This window comes from Coregonus clupeaformis, chromosome 26, assembly GCF_020615455.1.
Source record: "Coregonus clupeaformis isolate EN_2021a chromosome 26, ASM2061545v1, whole genome shotgun sequence".
Classification (NCBI taxonomy): domain Eukaryota; kingdom Metazoa; phylum Chordata; class Actinopteri; order Salmoniformes; family Salmonidae; genus Coregonus; species Coregonus clupeaformis.
This window is the reverse complement of record NC_059217.1, coordinates 12,566,280-12,588,259: the sequence shown is the minus strand read 5'-3', so window position 1 is coordinate 12,588,259 and position 21,980 is coordinate 12,566,280. Positions and strand designations below refer to the sequence as shown.

Here is a 21,980-nt window from a genome sequence, read left to right as displayed (position 1 = left end):
ATGTACATATTACCTCAACTACCTCAACTAGCCGGTGCCCCCTCTGCACCGGTACCCCCCTTGTATATATAGCCTCCCTACTGTTATTTTATTTTACTTCTGCTCTTTTTTTCTCAACACTTTTTTGTTGTTGTTTTATTTTACTTTTTTATAAAAAAATAAATGCATTGTTGGTTAAGGGCTGTAAGTAAGCATTTCACTGTTATGTCTACACCTGTCGTATTCGGTGCAAATTTGATTTGATTTGATTTTAATGTGTGCCATTCAGAGGGTGAATGGGCAAGACAAAATATTTAAGTGCCTTTGAACAGGTTATGGTAGTAGGTGCAAGGTGCACCGGTTTAACTGTGAGACTGAGATAATGGGAAATCGAATGAGATTGAAGATTTGGCACATGCTGCATTTCGCAGAGAGTGCGTTTTTAGAGAGAGGTGGGACTTTTTCTGCAGAAAGTACAGATTGGCTCATCAGATATCTTTTCCAAAAAACAATCTTAAAGGATTTTTGTGAAGATTTAAGACCTACTTTAAATAGGCAAAAACATGCCATTCCAGTGCACATCCAAGTGCTATCCACCCTCTGGTTTTTGGGAACGGGCACTTTTCAGCGGGAGCTTGCTGATCGGCATCTCACAGCCCTCGATGAGCCAATGTTTGGATGCAATTATCATCAAAACGAACAGTAACACATACAATCTCCATACACCATCGCACAACAGGTTGAAATCAAGAGGGGTTTCTTTGCCATGATGCCATCAATGGGTTCCCAAATACGAACTTAGCAATAGACGGCACCCACATCGCCATAAAATCACCGTCCCAAAACGATTTCAACTATGTGAACAGAAAAGGCGTTTACTCTTTATTTGCAGGTGATAGTTTATGTGATGGGCAAAAGACGCAGCTGAATGTGTTGGCCAGGTGGAACGCACAACTCATTCTGCAGAACAGCAATATTGGCCTATAGGGCTACAGGAGGGAGCTGTTGAGGATGGATGGCTTATTGGTGAGTGTTGTCTACTCATTTGAAGTATATTTGCAATTGCTTAAGCAACTTGAATTGTCCTGATGGTGCTGTCTTTGTAGCTATGTTTATATTTTTACTGGTCAAGCCACAACTGAGGGAGCCAAATAAAACATTTTGGTTGTACTCAATCTCTGACACTAGCACCTATATTTCAGTCTGGGAAAATACTTTTTTTCTTAGCTGTTTTTGGTTGCGCCAGTATATTTTATGGTACTGCGTTGTATATTCAGCAAAGGCTTTAAAGGGAGGATTTTGACCATATATGGTTAATTAGGGGCATTTCAAAATGCAAACTGCCAAGGTCATGCATGAGCACTCAGGCTGAGAACAATTGGTATTTATCAATGGTTATCTCCTACTGGTGTGCGTATGACGCTTGTAGGATTGTTTGATAATCACACTTTTTCTATGCGTACAACCATTCTAAATTCCGTTCGTGAGTAGTATTTTAGAATAGTTTCTATGCAATATTGATAAATGAGGCCCCTGGTGTGCAAAGCTCTTACGGACTTACCCATACTTACCCATAGCTGTAAATGCTGCCTAAGGTGATTCTAACATGTATTGACTCAGGGTTGTGAATACTTATGTAAATGAGATTTTTCTATATTTATTTTTCAATAAATTTGCAAACATTAAAAAATATATGTTTATTGTGTGTAGATACCTTGCGGGGGCTGTGGGGGTGTGTCGTACTTGAATAAAAGTAAACATACATTAATTGAAAATGATTCAAGTAAAAGTGAAAGTCACCCAGTAAAAAAAAAAAAGTAAAGGAAATGTTATAGCCAACATCTAATTCCTTATATTAAGCAAACCAGACGGCACAATTTTCTTGGTTTTTTAATTTACAGACAGACAGGGGCAGCACTCCAACACTCAGACGTCATTTACAAACACAGTATTTGTGTTTAGTGAGTCCGCCAGATCAGAGGCAGTAGGGCTGACAACGCCTTATATTGATAGGTGTGTGAATTGGACCATATTGCTGTCCAATTCACACACATAGTATTCGAAATGTAACAAGTACTTTTGGGTGTCAGGGGAAATGTATGGGAGTAAAAAGTAGCCTACATATTTTCTTTAGGAATATAGTGGAATAAAATAAAACGTTTTCAAAAATATAAATAGTAAAGTACAGTTACAAAAAAAAGGGCACAAATAAATAAATATAAAATGCACGTTCACACATGCGTTCACACATGCGTTCACATGTTCAACAAGGTGTTGGTAAGGCGTTCTAAAGCCCCAATATTCAGTTCATGTATGGCATTAATCACCCCCCATAAACAACACACACACACACCGTGTTGATTGCTTCACAGGTGGGGAAATGTTTTTTCTTTTTTTCTTCTCTTTGCTTTTCTGTCTCTCTCTTTTCTCTGTTATCTGATTCCCCCTCTGTCAGTTATTTTCCTTGAAAACACAGGGGGACAAAAGATGTCACATGTTTCAGTCTTCTTCCCTGTCAATACCACAGTCCTCTCTGCGAAAATACACTATGTCCAGTCCACACTATCCAGCCAACTAAACTGCCTCCCCCTCATACCTCCTCAGATCAACTTGATTTAAAACCCTATGTGAGTCGGCTTCTTCGGTCAGTGCTTATGAAAACACACACACACACACACACCCCAATGGAGGCTGGTGACTTGAATAATATCCTAAAAATGCTAAACTATTACTTTTCAGTATATATACACAAAACCCGTTCTGCCAGTCACATTCTGTTAAAGGTCCCCAAAGCACACACGAGCTACAAAAATCACTCAAACTGGAAAGTTTTATCTCCATCTCTACATTCAAAGACTCAATCATGGACACTCTTTCTGACACTTGTGGCTGCTTTGTGTGATGTATTGTTGTCTCTACCTTTTGGCCCTTTGTACACGCATGCACACACACACACACACACACACACACACACACACACACACACACACACACACACACACACACACACACAGGACTGGTTTTGCTCTAAGGTACGGAGTGACAGGGACACACACACAGGCGACGTGCAGTTTGCCACCACAGCGCAAACAGGCATGTATGCTGCCCTAATTGCAGAAAGGCATCCTGGGAAATTACAGACATGCCCAGTTCAATCCACTCTGTTCAGCTCTCCAAAATTATACTGAGACACAAACGGACACACCCACTCTCACACGTGCACTCAAGGAACTTTTTTTTTAGATGTTGGCCGGTATTGCATTACTGACTCTCGGTTTATTATCTCTGCACATACTCTTTGGCTGTGAATCATTGAGAACGAAATAGGAAACTGCTAGTTGCACTGAGTGTGTGTGTGTGTGTGTGTGTAGCACAAACCCCCTGCTTTGCCACAACATGTGTATCCGATGTAGATAGTTTTACTGACACCCGTAGCCCTCAGATAGGGGAGGGAGGGGGGGACGGACAGCAAACGGTTCCTCAGTTTGATCAGAGAATAATCTGGGTAATACCATAAACTATGCGGGCAGACTCCGCCTCTCTCTCTCTCCTCTTCCCTCTGTCCCTCCCTCTCTGTCTGCTCGTCTCTATCTCCTGTTGGAGCGGGAGCAGGAGTCGGAGTACATCCTTTTCTCTCCACCCTCTCTGGAGCCATGTGGCACCCTATGGCATCACCCTCATTTGGAATCCCCAGCAGGGAGCTGGGTTATAGCCACTGCGAATAACGCAGGACCGCAACACTCTGACTGCCAGGCTCCCCAAAGTAAAGACCATGGATCAGGGAGGGGAATTTATTCAGACAGACGGTCAGTGTCAGTGGAGAGGGGATCGAGAGGAGTGTGTGTGTGTGTGTGTTTACAAACAAGTTTGCTACACTGCAAAATCCTGAAGCTTTTGCTTTCAAAAGGGGATTGAAAGAAGACACTTTAATTAAGCTGTCTTTTAGTATTTAGGGTTGTTTTATGGGCTGTTTGTTGTGTTTTTTTCAAAGTATGATCTTAAGCATCAGGAGAGATGCTCTGTTCTGTTCTGAGTTCTGTTTTCATTTGATGGGTTCCTAAACTACTACAGTACAGTATGTGTGTAATATGTGGTTTATGGTATGTGGGGGTTGTTTGCAAACATGTGGTTTAAGATACAGTCTGAATTGACTGACGGCTGTTACTGTTAAGTCAGAGTGAGGGCTCTTCAAAAGTAGAGAGAGTTTGGGGTTGTATTTTGGTCAGGGGACTCCTATGAGGGGAACCAGAATGGGCCTGTTCTCAGGCTCTTCTGTGTCTTAGTGTAGATTGATGGAGTATGGTTTGGTTGCCTCTTCTTTGGTATTCTCTTAGTTCTTTTAACTATTGTCATATGGTGTCACGAATGATTGTGCATGGTAAGAAGAGGTCAAATGATTTCATGTGTGCAACAGGCATGGAGAGAGTGAAGGAGAAAAATATAAATATTGTGATCTGAGTATGGAAGCCCACTCAGTTCAGGGTTCAAAGGTGGTCGTTGAGGTGATGTCAACACCAAGCTATAACCATAACAACTCTGTCTCATTCTCTGCGCAACCTCTCTCTTTTTACCCACTGTCTCTTCCCTCAACACCTATTTTTTCCTGTCTTCCTCTCTTTCCTTTCCTCCCCTCTCTCCATCTCTCTCTGTCGCTGTTGCCTGTCACTCTGTATCTCTCCATAACCCCTCTCCCTCTGTGTTTTCCCCTTCCTCTGGTTAGCAAGGTGTTGATGTTCCCTCTGACCAAAGACAGAAGAGAGACAGAGACACGGTCCTTCCTCTCTGGACACACTCAGGCTGTCACCAGCCATTATCAGCCGAGAGGAACGACACAGTGTGTGTGTTTGTGTGCGCGCACATGCATGTGTGTGTCTGTTGTGTGTGTGAAGAGAATGCCTGTGTGTGTGAACCACCAGGGTTTACTACTCTCTCTCTCTATTGCCCTTGAGCAAGGCATGTGTCATGGCTCTATAAAACAACTGATTGTAAAATGTGACCATTAAGTTGGTATAATAAGACATGTAATGGGTTTCAACGCCAGGGATAAAAGCAGCTGATGAGTGTAGAAATCAGAAATCATCCCAGTCAGTCCCCATAGAGAACACTCATTGTTCTCTATGGGGTTAATCCCTGATGTCTGTCTGTCTGTCTGTCTGTCTGTCTGTCTGTCTGTCTGTCTGTCTGTCTGTCTGTCTGTCTGTCTGTCTGTCTGTCTGTCTGTCTGTCTGTCTGTCTGTCTGTCTGTCTGTCTGTCTGTCTGTCTGTCTGTCTGTCTGTCTGTTCTCTTCTCCCTCTCAGGACACAGCAGCAGTTTTACATCTATAACACTGTCTGTGATGGCAGATGAATACTACCGACCACCATTTTTAAGCATGGTGGCGTCTTATCTCTGCTGTCTGCAGTGCACATGTGTGCTGATCTGGCCATGATCCATGATGATCATTCAAATCCTCTCTGTGCACTACGCTGAGCCTGGGGCAGTCTGGGAGTGTGTCCAAGTCTCTGGCTGTGGGGCATCCTACCCAGGTCATGGGGTCACTGGGTGCATATGAGCAGGTTGGATGGGAATGAGGAGTGTTCCAGAGGAGTTAGAGAGGACAGGGATGTCCCATTGCCAGCAACAGCACATATATCCTTATTTCGGCCCTCGGTCCCTCCTCCCCTTTCCCCTCCTCCCCTCCCCTTCTCATACCCTGGCCTCAATACTTCTATGAAGCAGAGAGAGTTGCTTCACCATCACCAGTAACCACATGGGAATGTTAGTTTGGAACAGGGCCGGGGGCTGGTCACTTCTGCTAGTAGTTGTTTTTCTTTGTTGTGCGGCGATCGTTTGGCCAGTCTGTCCACTTCATTCCTGATCGGGAATCATTTGGTTGGGTCTGGCTGGTCCTGTCCAGTTGTTGTTTGAGTTGAGGTTCTTTATCTCTGAACCAAAACATCTGTTATCTCCTTCTGTCTGTCTCAGCACCCGTCCAACCATCGATCCCCTTCCTCTTTTGAAATGTTCTCAGTGTCAATGTGTCAATGTCTCTGTTTGGAGCATGAGGAAATGTATCCATTTGTTTTGCCCTACTTTTGGAAACGTTGTTGTCCATAGGTTGAATAGCGGGCTTGCCTACTTCCCCTGCTGGACTGAAAGTTACTGCTTTAGGGGAAATCTCTGTTCCTGACAGAGAAAGAGAAAAAAAGAGAGTGAGAGGGAGAAGATTTACATTTTCACAGTGTGTCAGCGAGAGTTTACTACAGGACAGTTTAGGTCAATACTCTCCAGCTCTGGTCCATCTGTATTATGTGTTCAGACTTGGTAGAAAGAAAGAAAGAAAGAAAGAAAGAAAGAAAGAAAGAAAGAAAGAAAGGTCTATGTTTTATGTATTATTATGTTTTATAAACAATTTGCTCTGAGCTGACATAGAAAACTCTAAGATTTATTTAGAGAAACTAGGAACTTGGAGTGGGAACACATCTGAAAACCCCTCAGTAGCAATGGATAGCATTTGGATTGTTAGTATAACAGTGTCTGTGAATAACAGTCCCAAAGCTCTCTTTTGGCTGCTCATCATCACTGTATTGATTTGAGACTCAGACACGGGACAGCAGAGGATCTTCTCGCATCCATTCAGCCACAAGAACATTAGTGGGGTCGGGCACTGATGTTGGGCGATTAGGCCTGGCTCGCAGTCGGCGTTCCAATTCATCCCAAAGGTGTTGGATGGGGTTGAGGTCAGGCCTCTGTGCAGGCCAGTCAAGTTCTTCCACACTGATCTTGACAAACCATTGTCATGCTGAAACAGGAAAGGGCCTTCCCCAAACGGTTGCCTCAAAGTTGGAAGCACAGAATCATCTAGAATGTCAATGTATGCTGTAGCATTAAGATTTCCCTTCACTAGAACTAAAGTGCCTAGCCCGACCCATGAAAAACAGCCCCAGTCCATTATTCCTCCTCCACCAAACTTTACAGTTGGCACTATGCATTGGGGCAGGTAGCGTTCTCCTGGCATATGCCAAACCCAGATTCGTCCCTTTGGACTGTCAGATGGTGAATCATGATTCATCACTCCAGAGAACGCGTTTCCACTGCTCCAGTCCAATAGCGGCAATCTTTACTCCACTCCAGCCAATGCTTGGCATTTCGTATGGTGATCTTAGGCTTGTGTGCGGCTGCTCGGCAAACAGTTATTGTGCTGACATTGCTTCCAGAGGCAGTTTGGAACTCGGTACAGAGAATATTTTTATGCACTACGAGCTTCAGCACTCGGCGGTCCCGTTCTGTGAGCTTGTGTGGCCTACCACTTCGCGGCTGAGCCGTTGTTGCTCCTAGACATTTCCACTTCACAATAAAATCAATTACAGTTGACTGGGGCAGCTCTAGCAGGGCAGAAATTTGATGAACTGACTTGTTGGAAAGGTGGCATCCTATAACGGTGCCACGTTGAAACTCACTGAGCTCTAGAGTCACTTCTTAATTACATGTTGGCAGTTCACGGGTTTAAGGACCAGACGTGAAATGGGTTTCGAGTATTTGAGGAAATGGAATGGATGTGAGCATGAAGATTCAGTGAGGAAATGAGAATGGACCGGATGAAGCCAAGGGCTGCAGATGAAGGATCCGGACGGGTTGAGTCTGTAGGGTTTGACTTGGAGTCTCAGGTAGACCTCACCATCAGGCCATGGTAGTTAGGCTTCTGCGGTGAAGGCAATCTCCAAAAAGGGGAACTCCATGTTAGTCGGATCCTGGAGAGGAAGTGAGCTGTTCTGGACTGTAGGTGCTAAATGGTTGGCGATATAGTTGAGGCATACGGACGAGATGCCCATGAAGTGAACCAACCTTAGACCCCAGGAGCGCAAGCAGAAGCGAAGGTGGCAAGGGAAAAAAAACTCCCTTGAATGAAGAAAACCTTGAGAGGAACTAGGCTCAGCTGGAGAGCCAATCCTCTTTTGGCTGGTTGGGTAGGATACGGTGCGTGAGGTAAACTGTGTCCATGAAATGAGCCAGAGACAGGAGGACTGTGCCTGAGTAAATGCTGGTTCTGAGAGATGATCATGATGTGGGCTATCCTGATGTTGTTGATGTCAGAGCGGATGTAGGAAGGATAGGCTTGAGAGGACCAGCGGCCGAGGAGTTGGGCAGCGTGGTCTCGGATGCCTTGTCGGGACGCCATGGAGGCGGCTCCGATGCGGAAGGATTGTCAGAAAGAATTGGTCAGCAGGATAGCCGGACAGGGATAGTATTTGTCTCAAATGGGAATGGAACCGTTGGTGAGAGGCGATAGAACCAGTATTGGTGATGAATGGTGGATCGGATGGAGAGGCATGTTGAGATTGTGTGAGCTGCCGGAAGAAGGCGAGTGCTTCGTAAGGGCTGAGGGTAGATGGTACACAAAACAGGTAGACTGGTTTGGTTCCAAACTGATCGGTTTTGCTGTGTTTGATGGTGAAGATGAAGGTATCTTTGTCGAGGATGGTGACGTCTGACATACTGGGATGACGAGAAGGGTTGTAGATAGCAGATGAGGATGTAAACTCTGAACATTGCAGAAATCCCCAAAATGCCAAAAGAAACATTAATTCTAGTGTGGAAGAGACTGCAATGGAGATGTAATTAGACTGCAGCGTCTGGATGCAGGCAGACAGGATGTCGAGTGTGATGGGCTGGCGGTGAAGAGGGTGGTTGACTTCAGTAAGTTGGAGGCCTTTGAGGATAGAGAGGGTGAGAGGAGGAACATGGGGACCCAGTAAACAACTTGAGAAAGAAGTTGCTTAGATGGAGGATGTCCGCATGGAAAGGGATGAGCTGGCATGGGTGACGAAGGCAGAAGAAGTCGTTGGAGGGAAAAGGCAGGTGAGCGATGATATGGAAACGCTGGAAGTATCTCCAGGGTACTTGGTGCAACAGCTGATAGGCTCGAGTGGCGTGACTGGGAGATGAAGCGAAGGAGTGGATGGTTCACAGGAAGGTCATCATGGAAGAAGGAGTGACTGGGGTTGGTAGGGATTCTGCATACAGGGCCAAGCGCCTGAATCTCTGAAATTGAAGATGAGACAGAATCAGCGGTTGAGTTACATTGGCCGGGTACATGTGCAGCTCTGAGAAGGAACTGATGGGTGACAGTTAGCCATGTTAGACATCTTAGGAAACTCATGATAGGGAGGGAGTCAGAACGGCCCTTGTTAATGATGTGTACCACGGAAAGGTTGTCGGGAATGGATGAGTATGTCCCTTTTTTTCCAAATTTTTTTTCTTCACCTTTATTTAACCAGGTAAGCAAGTTGAGAACAAGTTCTCATTTACAACTGCAACCTGGCCAAGATAAAGCAAAGCAGTGCGATAAAAACAACAACACAGAGTTACATATGGGGTAAACAAAATATAAAGTCAAAAATACAACAGAAAATATATATACAGTGTGTGCGAATGTAGTAAATTATGGAGGTAAGGCCATAGTGCAAAATAGTTACAATTTCGTATTAACACTGGAATGATAGATGTGCAAAAGATGATGTGCAAATAGAGATACTGGGGTGCAAATTAGCAAAATAAATTACAATATGGGGATGAGGTAGTTGGGTGGGCTAATTACAAATGGGCTGTGTACAGGTGCAGTGATCGGTAAGCTTCTCTGACAACTGATGCTTAAAGTTAGTGAGGGAGATGAAAGTCTCCAGCTTCAGAGATTTTTGCAGTTCATTCCAGTCATTGGCAGCAGAGAACTGGAAGGAATGGCGGCCAAAGGAGGTGTTGGCTTTGGGGATGACCAGTGAGATATACCTGCTGGAGCGCAGACTACGGGTGGGTGTTGCTATGGTGACCAGTGAGCTAAGATAAGGCGGGGATTTGCCTAGCAGTGATTTATAGATGACCTGGAGCCAGTGGGTTTGGCGATGAATATGTAGTGAGGGCCAGCCAACAAGAGCGCACAGGTCACAATGGTGAGTAGTATATGAGGCTTTGGTGACAAAACGGATGGCACTGTGATAGACTACATCCAATTATCTGAGTAGAGTGTTGGAGGCTATTTTGTAAATGACATCGCCGAAGTCAAGGATCGGTAGGATAGTCAGTTTTACGAGGGCATTTTGGCAGCATGAGTGAAGGAGGCTTTGTTGCGAAATAGGAAGCCAATTCTAGATCTAACTTTTGATTGGAGATGCTTAATGTGAGTCTGGAAGGAGAGTTTACAGTCTAACCAGACACCTAGGTATTTGTAGTTGTCCACATACTCTAGGTCAGACCAGCCGAGAGTAGTGATTCTTTGTTAACTTGACATTCAAATACTTTCGAAACGCATGGCAGGATGGATATAGGTCTGTAACAGTTTGGATCTAGAGTGTTACCCCTTTGAAGAGGGGGATGACCGTGGCAGCTTTCCAATCTCTGGGGATCTCAGACGTTATGAAAGAGAGGTTGAACAGGCTAGTAATAGGGTTTGCGACAATTTCGGCGGCTAATATTAGAAAGAAAGGGTCCAGATTGTCTAGCCCAGCTGATTTGTAGGGGTCCATATTTTTCAGCTCTTTCAGAACATCAGCTGTCTGAAATATATACAAAATAGACAAAAAAAAAAAAAAACTGTCTATTTACACCATCTGGACCATTCGTGCCTTCAGAGAGAAGCAGCTATGACAACCCGAACAGGGCGGAGGAGGGGGCCGCAGGAAAGGAGGCAAGTTTAGGAAGCTATATAGATGACCGCTGTAGAAACCCCTGTACCCGATGGAAGGGGCAGCATCAGTGAAGAACTGTAAGTCTTCAGGAGAAGAGACACATTCATCATAGAAAAAGGTGATACCGTTCCAATAACTGAGGAGAAGGTGCCAAAGCCTGAGCTCCAAGAGGCACGAGGGGTCAAAGACCACGGTGGGAAGCAGGGAAGGCACGGAGGCGGCCAGGGGGAGAAAGTGGGACAGGAAGGAGCGGCCTTGATGGATGATCCTGATGGCATAATTCAGGTGGCCCAGCAGTGAAAGCAGCTTACGTTTAGTGCAGTGGGGAGATTCCAAGTAATTGGACAGGAGGAGGGATATACGCTAAAGATTGTCGAGATGCATGGAGGCCTGAAAGGAGACTGTGTCCAGCATGATGCAGAGGAATTTGAGGCGAGTGGAGGGGCCTTCTGTTACCCCCGGCACTGCCCCAGAGAAGAAATATCAGCCTGTACAAAGAAGCACGAGATTGAACTTCACTCAACTTTCTAGAGGTTTTCCCCTTAGTTAACACTATCAACGTTTCCCTTTACTGTGGGAATTATGATCGAATCAATGCAATATTAGCCATTTTCAATGCAACATACCAAAACGAACTATGCAAGACTTAGTATGCAAGAGATTTTGTTGTAGGCAGAACACATCGGAGTAGGATTCTATTGCATTGACAAGCACAACTCAGCCCGTACTCTACACAGACCGGTGCAGCATAACTAATCAGAGCTCCGGTACGCCTATATGCAAATAGACCATTGCCATATATCAAATCAAATCAAATCAAATTTTATTGGTCACATGCGCCGAATACAACAGGTGCAGACATTACAGTGAAATGCTTACTTACAGCCCTTAACCAACAGTGCATTTATTTTAAACAAAAAAAGTAAGAATAAAACAACAACAAAAAAAGTGTTGAGAAAAAAAGAGCAGAAGTAAAATAAAGTGACAGTAGGGAGGCTATATATACAGGGGGGTACCGTTGCAGAGTCAATGTGCGGGGGCACCGGCTAGTTGAGGTAGTTGAGGTAATATGTACATGTGGGTAGAGTTAAAGTGACTATGCATAAATACTTAACAGAGTAGCAGCAGCGTAAAAAGGATGGGGTGGGGGGCAGTGCAAATAGTCCGGGTAGCCATGATTAGCTGTTCAGGAGTCTTATGGCTTGGGGGTAGAAGCTGTTGAGAAGTCTTTGGACCTAGACTTGGCACTCCGGTACAGCTTGCCGTGCGGTAGCAGAGAGAACAGTCTATGACTAGGGTGGCTGGAGTCTTTGACAATTTTGAGGGCCTTCCTCTGACACCGCCTGGTATAGAGGTCCTGGATGGCAGGAAGCTTTGCCCCAGTGATGTACTGGGCTGTACGCACTACCCTCTGTAGTGCCTTGCGGTCGGAGGCCAAGCAGTTGCCATACCAGGCGGTGATGCAACCAGTCAGGATGCTCTCGATGGTGCAGCTGTAGAATTTTTTTGAGGATCTGAGGACCCATGCCAAATCTTTTTAGTCTCCTGAGGGGGGAATAGGCTTTGTCGTGCCCTCTTCACGACTGTCTTGGTGTGTTTGGACCATGATAGTTCGTTGGTGATGTGGACACCAAGGAACTTGAAGCTCTCAACCTGTTCAACTACAGCCCCGTCGATGAGAATGGGGGCGTGCTCAGTCCTCTTTCTTTCCTGTAGTCCACAATCATCTCCTTTGTCTTGGTCACGTTGAGGGAGAGGTTGTTGTCCTGGCACCACATGGCCAGATCTCTGACCTCCTCCCTATAGGCTGTCTCATCGTTGTCGGTGATCAGGCCTACCACTGTTGTGTCGTCGGCAAACTTAATGATGGTGTTGGAGTCGTGCCTGGCCATGCAGTCATGGGTGAACAGAGAGTACAGGAGGGGACTGAGCACGCACCCCTGAGGGGCCCCCGTGTTGAGGATCAGTGTGGCAGATGTGTTGTTACCTACCCTTACCACCTGGGGGCGGCCCGTCAGGAAGTCCAGGATCCAGTTGCAGAGGGAGGTGTTTAGTCCCAGGATCCTTAGCTTAGTGATGAGCTTAGAGGGCACTATGGTGTTGAATGCTGAGCTGTAGTCAATGAATAGCATTCTCACGTAGGTGTTCCTCTTGTCCAGGTGGGAAAGGGCAGTGTGGAGTGCGATAGAGATTGCATCATCTGTGGATCTGTTGGGGCGGTATGCAAATTGGAGTGGGTCTAGGGTTTCTGGGATTATGCTGTTGATGTGAGCCATGACCAGTCTTTCAAAGCACTTCATGGCTACAGACGTCAGTGCTACGGGTCGGTAGTCATTTAGGCAGGTTATCTTAGAGTTCTTGGGCACGGGGACTATGGTGGTCTGCTTGAAACATGTTGGTATTACAGACTCAGTCAGGGACATGTTGAAAATGTCAGTGAAGACACTTGCCAGTTGGTCAGCACATGCTCGGAGTACACGTCCTGGTAATCCGTCTGGACCTGCGGCCTTGTGAATGTTGACCTGCTTAAAAGTCTTACTCACATCGGCTACGGAGAGCGTGATCACATAGTCATCCGGAACAGCTGGTGCTCTCATGCATGCTTCAGTGTTGCTTTCCTCGAAGCGAGCATAGAAGTGGTTTAGCTCGTCTGGTAGGCTTGTGTCACTGGGCAGCTCGCGGCTGTGCTTCCCATATATGGCTAAGCGAGGGCTGCTCTTGCATCCAAAAGTCAGGTGGACAGAGAAGTAATACAGCCCCTCCCAGCAAACTCAGAAGAGATGCCAAGTGTCGGGATGGAGGGGCAGCACCATGAAGGCGGAGATGATATTGGCCTTGGCAAGCCAGGCTGCATGGCCAGCAAGTTTAATAAGTGATGGCATAGTTGACCGTGGCATACTGCAAGAAGAAGTCAGGACTGGGGATGAGGTACATTTCAGACATGGAATGCTTCACAGGAAAAAACGAATAAAAACAATGAAAATAAAAACTGAAATATTTACTACACAACAAACATAAGAGGATAAAAAATGTAAGAATAACAATAAAAACTGAACGACTAAAAAGAACCCTAAGGAAAAGCAAAGCTGAAAGGTGTGTTTTAAGATCTCTTAAATATGTCTACAGTGTCGGCCCCACTCAGGGTCTCTTGCAGGCTATTCCAGAGGCTGGGGGCATAATAACTAAAGGCTGCCTCTAAATGCCTCTTGTTCCTAGGCTTTGGGATAGTTAAAAGGCCAGTGCCAGAAGACCTACTGGGTACATAACTTAAAAGCATGTCTGACATGTATTGGGGTGCACAATCGTGGATTGATTTAAAAACCAATAGAAGAATCTTAAAATTAAATCTAAAACTCAGTGCAGAGAACTTAAAACCAGTATAATGTGTGCTATCCATCTGGTCTTGGTCAGTACCCGTGCTGCAGCATTCTGTATGTTTTGCAGTTGACCAATGGCTTTCTTGGGTAGACCAGACAGGAGAGCATTACAGTAGTCAAGCCTGCTTGTAATAAAAGCATGGATGAATCTCTGTCAGCCTGAGAGAGAAACGGCCGCACCTTGGCAATGTTCCCCAGGTGGTTCAGAATCTAAAATAACACCCATTTTTTTTATTGCCCGTTTATTAAAATGTGCGGCCAAATTCTCGCTCTGTACTTTGGCTCCAACAATAGGTACCTCGGTCTTGTCTTGATTTAGCTGGGGAAAGTTGTGAGCCATCCAAGTATTCAAATCACTAATACAGTCTAATAATGTATCCGTGGAGCTAAAATCCTCTGGTGACACAGAAATATAAATAATAATAATATGCCATTTAGCAGACGCTTTTATCCAAAGCGACTTACAGTCATGCGTGCATACATTTTTGTGTATATGGGTGGTCCCGGGGATCGAACCCACTACCTTGGCGTTACAAGCGCCGTGCTCTACCAGCTGAGCTACAGAGGACCACGTTATGTATCATCTGCGTAGCAGTGAAAATCAATGCTGTGGTTTCTGATAACCCTGCCAAGGGGTAACATATATAAAGTTTACAGTACCGGACCTAAAATCGAACGTAACGGAACACCACATGTGATATGTATTTTCTCTGAGTTATGTTCACCAAGGGTGACAAAACAAACTCAACCGGTTAAATAGGTCCTAAACCAATTTAGAACTAAACCGGAGAGGCATGAAAAGCAGATAGGATTTCTTTTTTTAAATACAGTTGGCACTTTAAAAAATAACTTAGCTGTGAACACCAATTTCTCCAGAATTTTGCTTAAGAATGGAAGGTTGGAGATTGGCCTAAAATTGCTAAAAGCTGAATAATCTAGATTACTTTTCTTCAGGAGTTTCACCTTAGCAGTTTTTAGTGCCTGTGAACAGGGAGTGATTAACAATAGCTTGCATTTCTTCAGATGCAATGAAAAACTGTTTTGAAGGTGGTGGGGATAGGATCGAGAAGGCATGTAGAAGGCTTAAGTTGTGATATCACTTTCCTGAGCATGTCTATGTCAACTAGGGAAAATAAATCCATAGTGCCTTTGCGTGGTAGGCTAGGGCACATACAGTTGAAGTCGGAAGTTTACATAAACCTTAGCCAAATACATTTAAACTCAGTTTTTCACAATTCCTGACATTTAATCCTATTAAAGATTCCCTGTCTTAGGTCAGTTAGGATCACCACTTTATTTTAAGAATGTGAAATGTCAGAATAATAGTAGAGAGAATGATTTATCTCAGCTTTTATTTCTTTCATCACATTCCGAGTGGGTCAGAAGTTTACATACACTTAATTAATATTTGGTAGCATTGCCTTTAAATTGTTTAACTTGGGTCAAACGTTTCGGCTAGCCTTCCACGAGCTTCCCACAATAAGTTGGGTGAATTTTGGCCCATTCCTCCTGACAGAGCTGGTGTAACTGAGTCAGGTTTGTAGGTCTCCTTGCTCGCACACACTTTTTCAGTTCTGCTCACAAATTTCTATAGGATTGAGGTTAGGGCTTTGTGATGGTACAATCTTTGTCCCCATGTGCAGTTGCAAACCGTAGTCTGGCTTTTTTATGGCGGTTTTGGAGCAGTTGCTTCTTCCTTGCTGAGCGGCCTTTCAGGTTATGTTGATATAGGACTTGTTTTACTGTGGATATAGATACTTTTGTACCTGTTTCCTCCAGCATCTTCACAAGGTCCTTTGATGTTGTTCTGGGATTGATTTGCACTTTTCGCACCAAAGTACATTAATCTCTAAGAGACAGAACACATCTCCTTCCTGAGCGGTATGACGACTGCGTTGTCCCATGGTGTTTATACTTGCGTACTATTGTTTGTACAGATGAACGTGGTACCTTCAGGCGTTTGGAAATTGCTCTCAAGGATGAACCAGACTTGTGGAGGTCTACAATTTTATTTCTGAGGTCTTGGCTGATTTCTTTTGATTTTTTACCATGATGTCAAGCAAAGACGCACTGAGTTTGAAGGTAGGCCTTGAAATACATTCACAGGTACACCTCCAATTGACTCAAATGATGTCAATTAGCCTATCAGAAGCTTCTAACGCCATGACATAATTTTCTGGAATTTTCCAAGCTGCTTAAAGGCACAGTCACTTCTGACCCACTGGAATTGTGATACAGTGAATTATAAGCAAAATAATCAGTCTGTAAACAATTGTTGGAAAAATTACTTGTGTCATGCACAAAGTAGATGTCCTAACCGACTTGCCAAAACTATAGTTTGTTAACAAGAAATTTGTGGAGTGGTTGAAAAACGAGTTTTAATGACTCCAACCTAAGTGTATGTAAACTTCTGACTTCAACTGTATCATCAAACTTCTCATCAGGTGTTGCTTGACTGATATCCAGCCTAATGTTTGTTATCTTATCTCTGAAATATGCTGCAAACTCATCACATTTAGATGTGGAGGAAAGTTCACATAGGTTTGCGGGGGTAGGATTTATCAGGCCATCAATGGTCGAGAAGAGCACTCACTATTATTCTGATTTAATAGTGATCAAGTTTTTTTAAATGAGCCTGTCTGACATTTCTAATTGCCTTGTTATATATGCCAAGTTGCTCTCTCAGAATATCATAATGGACCTGCAACTTGGAGTTTCTCCACTTCCGCTCTGCCTTTCTGCAATTTCTCTTTAACTGATTCGTTTCCTCACTCATCCAAGGGGCTCTCCGTTTGGATGTGGCCTTTTCCAACTTCACTGGAGCTTTGGCATCAATGGTTTCCCTTAATTTGCTATTAAAGTTATCAACTAAATCATCACAAGAGGAAGGCAGAATAGGTGGTGGAGTATTGTTCATACACTCAAAATCTGTAGCAACTTCAGAGGTAAGATAGCATTTCTTAATACTGCATTCAGTATTATCTTGTACTATGGGTAACAAGGTAGTAAAAAATCCACAGTGGTGATCAGATAAAGCAACATAAATAACAGAGGACATGTCAATAGAAAGCCCCTTGGTAATAACCAGGGCTAGAGTATGGCCACGGTTATGGGTGGGCCCAGTAACATGTTGGATAAAGTCCATAGAGCTCAAAGATTCATAAATTCAATGGCCTTGAAGTCAGTCTCTTTGTCAACATTAATATTAAAATCGCCCAACACAAGGATTCTATCATAGTTCTCAAGGACAATAGACAATAGTTCAGATAAATCAATAAATAGATTGGGGCAGTGCTTTGGTGGCCTTTCCAGGGTTATGGCCTACACTGGTGGCTTACATTTAAACAGTATAGCATGATGATATCAAAAGACCCAAAGTCACCAAACGAAATGTCCTTACAGCATTAGTAAAAATAGAGGCTGTCCCCGCACCCTTTGTCCCTTTTCTGATTGAGGATGAAAAGCTGTAGAACGGCACTACAGTCTGATGACAGCCATGTTTCAGTGAGAAACATGCAATCAACTTTGCGCTCAGTAATGAGGTCATTCACGAGAAAGGTTTTACTAGTGATTGCTCTAACATTTAAAAGTGCAATATTCAATGTGTGTGGGCCATTCTGCCCCTGGAGTGTATGCCTCAAGGTAACCAATGGAATAACAATCTAATTATTAATGTTACAAACATGTTTTCTGACTTTCTCCAATCTATCAGAATGGTACGAGATAAGTTTGTATGGTACGAGATAACAATGTCTGAGGCAGAGTTAAAGGAAGATAAATTAGGTTACTCACAAGAACTATAGTACCAGGCTAGACCACACAAACTTCTCATCAGGTCTTACTTGACTTATAACCAGCCTAATGTTTAGCTTATCTTTGAAATATGCCTAAAAAATTCACATAGGTTTGCAGGGGTAAGATTTATCAGGCCATCAATTGTCGAGAAGAGCACTCACAAATTATTCAGATTATTAGTGATCAAGTTTTTAAAAAATGAGCCCGTCTGGCATTTCTAACTACCTTGTTACATATGCAAAGTTGCTCTCGGAATATCATAATGGACCTGCAACTTTGACCTTCTCCACCTCCGCTCTGCCTGGCAGAGAGAGTGGGTGAGCCACTGCCAAGGCAGTGGTCACAGGGCCAGCGAGAAAAGTAGGAACAAGGAGGATGAGGGGCCAGAGCAGGCGTACAATGTGGGGAGGGCACTGCTGGCAGAAGAGACAAGGGCAGAGAGGGAGGGATTGAGAGTGGGAAAAGCTGATAAGTATTCCAGTTCTTTGTGAGGCCGGGAATGGTGGCGGGCACCAAGACAATGGACCGCAGCCATCTGGTTAGAGGTGGCGTGTCCATGATAATGGAGAATGGAGAGTCTGGAACTTGGTCTGAAAACATATCGGAATCCGAGGCGGTGACATCAATCTCCATTGTAAACGAAGTCAATTAGCTAACTTAAGTGACCAAGTAAACTTTGAGTAGAACTTTCAATAAATCAAGTCTTGCCACGCAGTGCCTTGAATGCAACGCAAAACAGAGAGGAGGAATGATTGTTTGGTCAACTTTAAGTAGGGTGGTAGTGGTGACGAAGGAGAGTGAGAACAGGTGTTGAGGCTGATTAGCAGTTAGTAGCAGCTGGAGCTTGTTTGATGAGTTACGTTCAAGGCAACTAGTTAAGTGTTGCAAACAGTAGTTGAAGCTGATTGGCAATGGTTAGAAGCTGGTGCTTGTTGAGTTGCAAGGGAGCTGTGTTCAATGCAACTAGTTAAGTGTTCCATTCAAGTCTGTTCTCCTGAATTTTTGTTAATCCTTAACACCAGGGGTGGCAAACTCATTCCACAGAGGGCCGAGTGTCTGCAGGTTTTTCCTTTCAATGAAGACCTAGACAACCAGTTGAGGGGAGTTCCTTACTAATTAGTGACCTTAATTCATCAATCAAGTACAAGGGTGGAGCGAAAACCTGCAGACACTCGGCCCTCCGTGGAATGTGCTTAACACCATTATCTAATGTGGCAATGCACAAGCCCCGTCTTTTTCAGCCATCTATTTCCTGTTTGAGGGGTGCAAAATCCAGTTGTCACTTAAATATCGCTGGATTGATTGCTTTTATTTTACTCCTGCAACTCTTTCATACTCTTGCTTGTGCATGTAGTTTTTTCCCGTTAACATTACCACCACAGAAATGTTTGTAATGACCTGTCAAACACACCCCGGTAACGGCTGAAATGGGCTCAATGGAATACATTGTCTTTCCGTTGAATCTATAAGAACGCTAAAGCTTTGTCTGGGATTTAATGCGCTGTCTAAACACTTATGTCACAAGAAAGATAACTTCATTTTGATGTGTGTAAATTCTTTTTGGAATTAAAAAAAGTAAGAATTAAATACAGTTAAAATGTTTACAAATTAGATGCGCTGAAGTGAAAGCAACTTCAGAAAATGAACACTCGGATTATAGTGATATTAAGTCTGATCTTGCAAACAATGTAACGTATGTTTAGATAGGTGTAATCTAGCGCCAAGCATGTTGATTTTTATTCCGAGGGTTTCCTTCTATTGACACACTTGTTGAATTACGCATGAGAACGTGACAACAACAATAATTAATGAGGCAGTCTAGACAGCACAGGTGAGTGCAGGTAGGGTAGACAGAGCAAGTTTTTGGTGGTTGCAGCCCTGTTCCAACCCTTTATATTAATTTATTCATTTATGCAAATACACCCAGTGTATTTATGCAAATGAGGCACATATCATTTTCTTTGTTTTAACACAAAATATTTAAAAAAATACCTGCTACAATAATAAAATGTATATATGAGTGCATTCTAAGAAAATAAAAAGTGAAATTTGACTAATTAAATACCTGAATTCCAACCAGAATCCCTGAACTCATTATTTGTCCTTGCCAGTAAAATGTTTTATGTGCTATAATTCAGTCAATATCTGATGGATTTTAAAAATGTAAAAAGTTTGTCTAACCCGTTGCATTTATTGGAATTGTTTTTAAAAACGTTTAAGAATTTTGATTAACTGTTGCTAATCTAATGACTCTCCCAGTCTGTTCTCCTGATTGCTTTAGGAATTATTACGCTCTGTATCAGTCTGTCACAGTGCAACACACACACAAACACACACACACATAAACACACACTGCAGATCGATGCACGCGGTAGGGGATGCACTTCTCTATGTAGGGGATGATCTGATAGATATTGAAGTGTGTGTCATTCTATGTCGACCCCCCTTCCTACATCCACGCACACAAGCAGGCACGCACACGCACGCATTCACGCAGGCACGCACGCACGCACACACACACACACACACACACACACACACACACACACACACACACACACACACACACACACACACACACACACACACACACACACACACAGTAGTCTGTTCTCCAGTCCAGAGCGTAGATATCATTAATTAGTGGGCCGCAGGCTTATTGAATTACCACACACTGGAGTGCTTAATCTATTTAGCTATCCACTAGTCTGTAATTAACTAGCAGGGATTTAAAAGGTTTGTGGTTTGGGTTTATCCGCAAAAATAAATAAACGGGACACAATGGTGACTTCCAGTGTGCTCTTTTGTGTGCTATGAGAGCGCAAAGACGGGGCTCTTTTCTTACTTACTGTAGCCCTCTCTGAATGTAGCTGAATGTCTCTTTATCCCCATACATGTATCTGTCCTCATCAAGTCGGAAACATAAACAGTGTAATACACATCACCATTTGTATTTTCCTCTCAAGTGTACCCATTCTATTTTGAAGTAATAGAGTAATGTGAATATAAATGAGTAATGTGAATTGCTTGATCGGGACTGGGCATGTGTTATATAATTATATAGCCTAGCTCTGGACAGTATTGTCATTTCAGCATTATGGTTATTATGATGTTATGTATTACAGACCGCCATACACTGGCATAGGCTTTCCAGTCTGAGTTTCATGGGAAGCAGCAGGCAGCAGCACACTGTACCTCTCTGCAAGCGTTTTCTCAGAATAATCTCTGTAACCCTTGGATACTGATATGTTCTCTTTTGAACTTGGTCGGGAGGGATTTGGCAACAAGCGACCTTTGAGTCTTGACAGCAATTGCCAAAGGTGAACACAGCTGTTCTGTCTGTTTGTTTTCAGTAGAATAGAAGGTCACAAAGCCACAGTACAGTGAAGCCATGTGGAACCCAGTGTGTGTGTGTGTGTGTGTGTGTGTGTGTGTGTGTGTGTGTGTGTGTGTGTGTGTGTGTGTGTATGACTGTGTGCATTAGCATGCAATATTTGTGTTTGTGCGTCTGTGTGTGGCCAACTTGAACGTTTTGTTGGAGTCAGTCTACAACATTCTAAAGTCTGCGATGATCTTTCAAGGTTTGTTCCTCCATTATGGAATGTGAGTGTGAGCAGTACAGAAACGTACATTACGGAGCCTTTGTGAAGTGATTTACATCAAATAAGTCCCGTGTAGCTTTGTTGGTAGCGCATGGTGCTTGCAACGCCAGGGTTGTGGGTTAGATTCCCACGGGGGGCCAGTATGAAAAAATGTATGCACTAACTAACTGTAAGTCGCTCTGGATAAGAGCATCTGCTAAATTACTAAAATGTAAATGTAAATAGCATTGCGTCGGACAGCCTGTGGAGGTGGGTCAGGTCAGGCGAGGATAGCCCCGTTAACCACCACAGCCCTCAGATTTTTGTTGGCTTCCTGCCACACACACAAAACATTCTTCCTTCAGAGCACGATAACCTTCTGTCAGGCATCCCACCATCAGACGGTGTCCGTGCACTTTTACAAATTAATAAAAATGAAAAGCTGAAATGTCTTGAGTCAATAAGTATTCAACCCCTTTGTTATGACTAGCCTAAATAAGTTCAGGAGTAAAAATGTGCTTAACAAGTCATATAATAAGTTGCATGGACTGAATCTATGTGCAATAATAGTGTTTAACATGATTTT

The 21,980-nt window shown here is 43.7% G+C and overlaps 1 protein-coding gene across 4 annotated transcripts in view; it reads left to right on the top strand.

The window, feature by feature from the left end:
* Nucleotides 1-3,568: 3,568 nt before the first annotated feature.
* Nucleotides 3,569-21,980, top strand: part of LOC121540391 (retinoic acid receptor RXR-gamma-A) — a 57,192-nt gene continuing 38,780 nt past the window's right edge. For all 4 annotated transcript variants that reach the window (XM_041849234.2, XM_041849232.2, XM_041849233.2 and 1 more), the window contains exon 1: nucleotides 3,569-3,785. Coding sequence is in view for 3 of the 4 variants with exons in the window: in XM_041849232.2 (XP_041705166.2) it covers nucleotides 3,752-3,785 (34 nt within the window). In the remaining variant the exon portion in view is untranslated. The remainder of the gene's footprint in view (nucleotides 3,786-21,980) is intronic.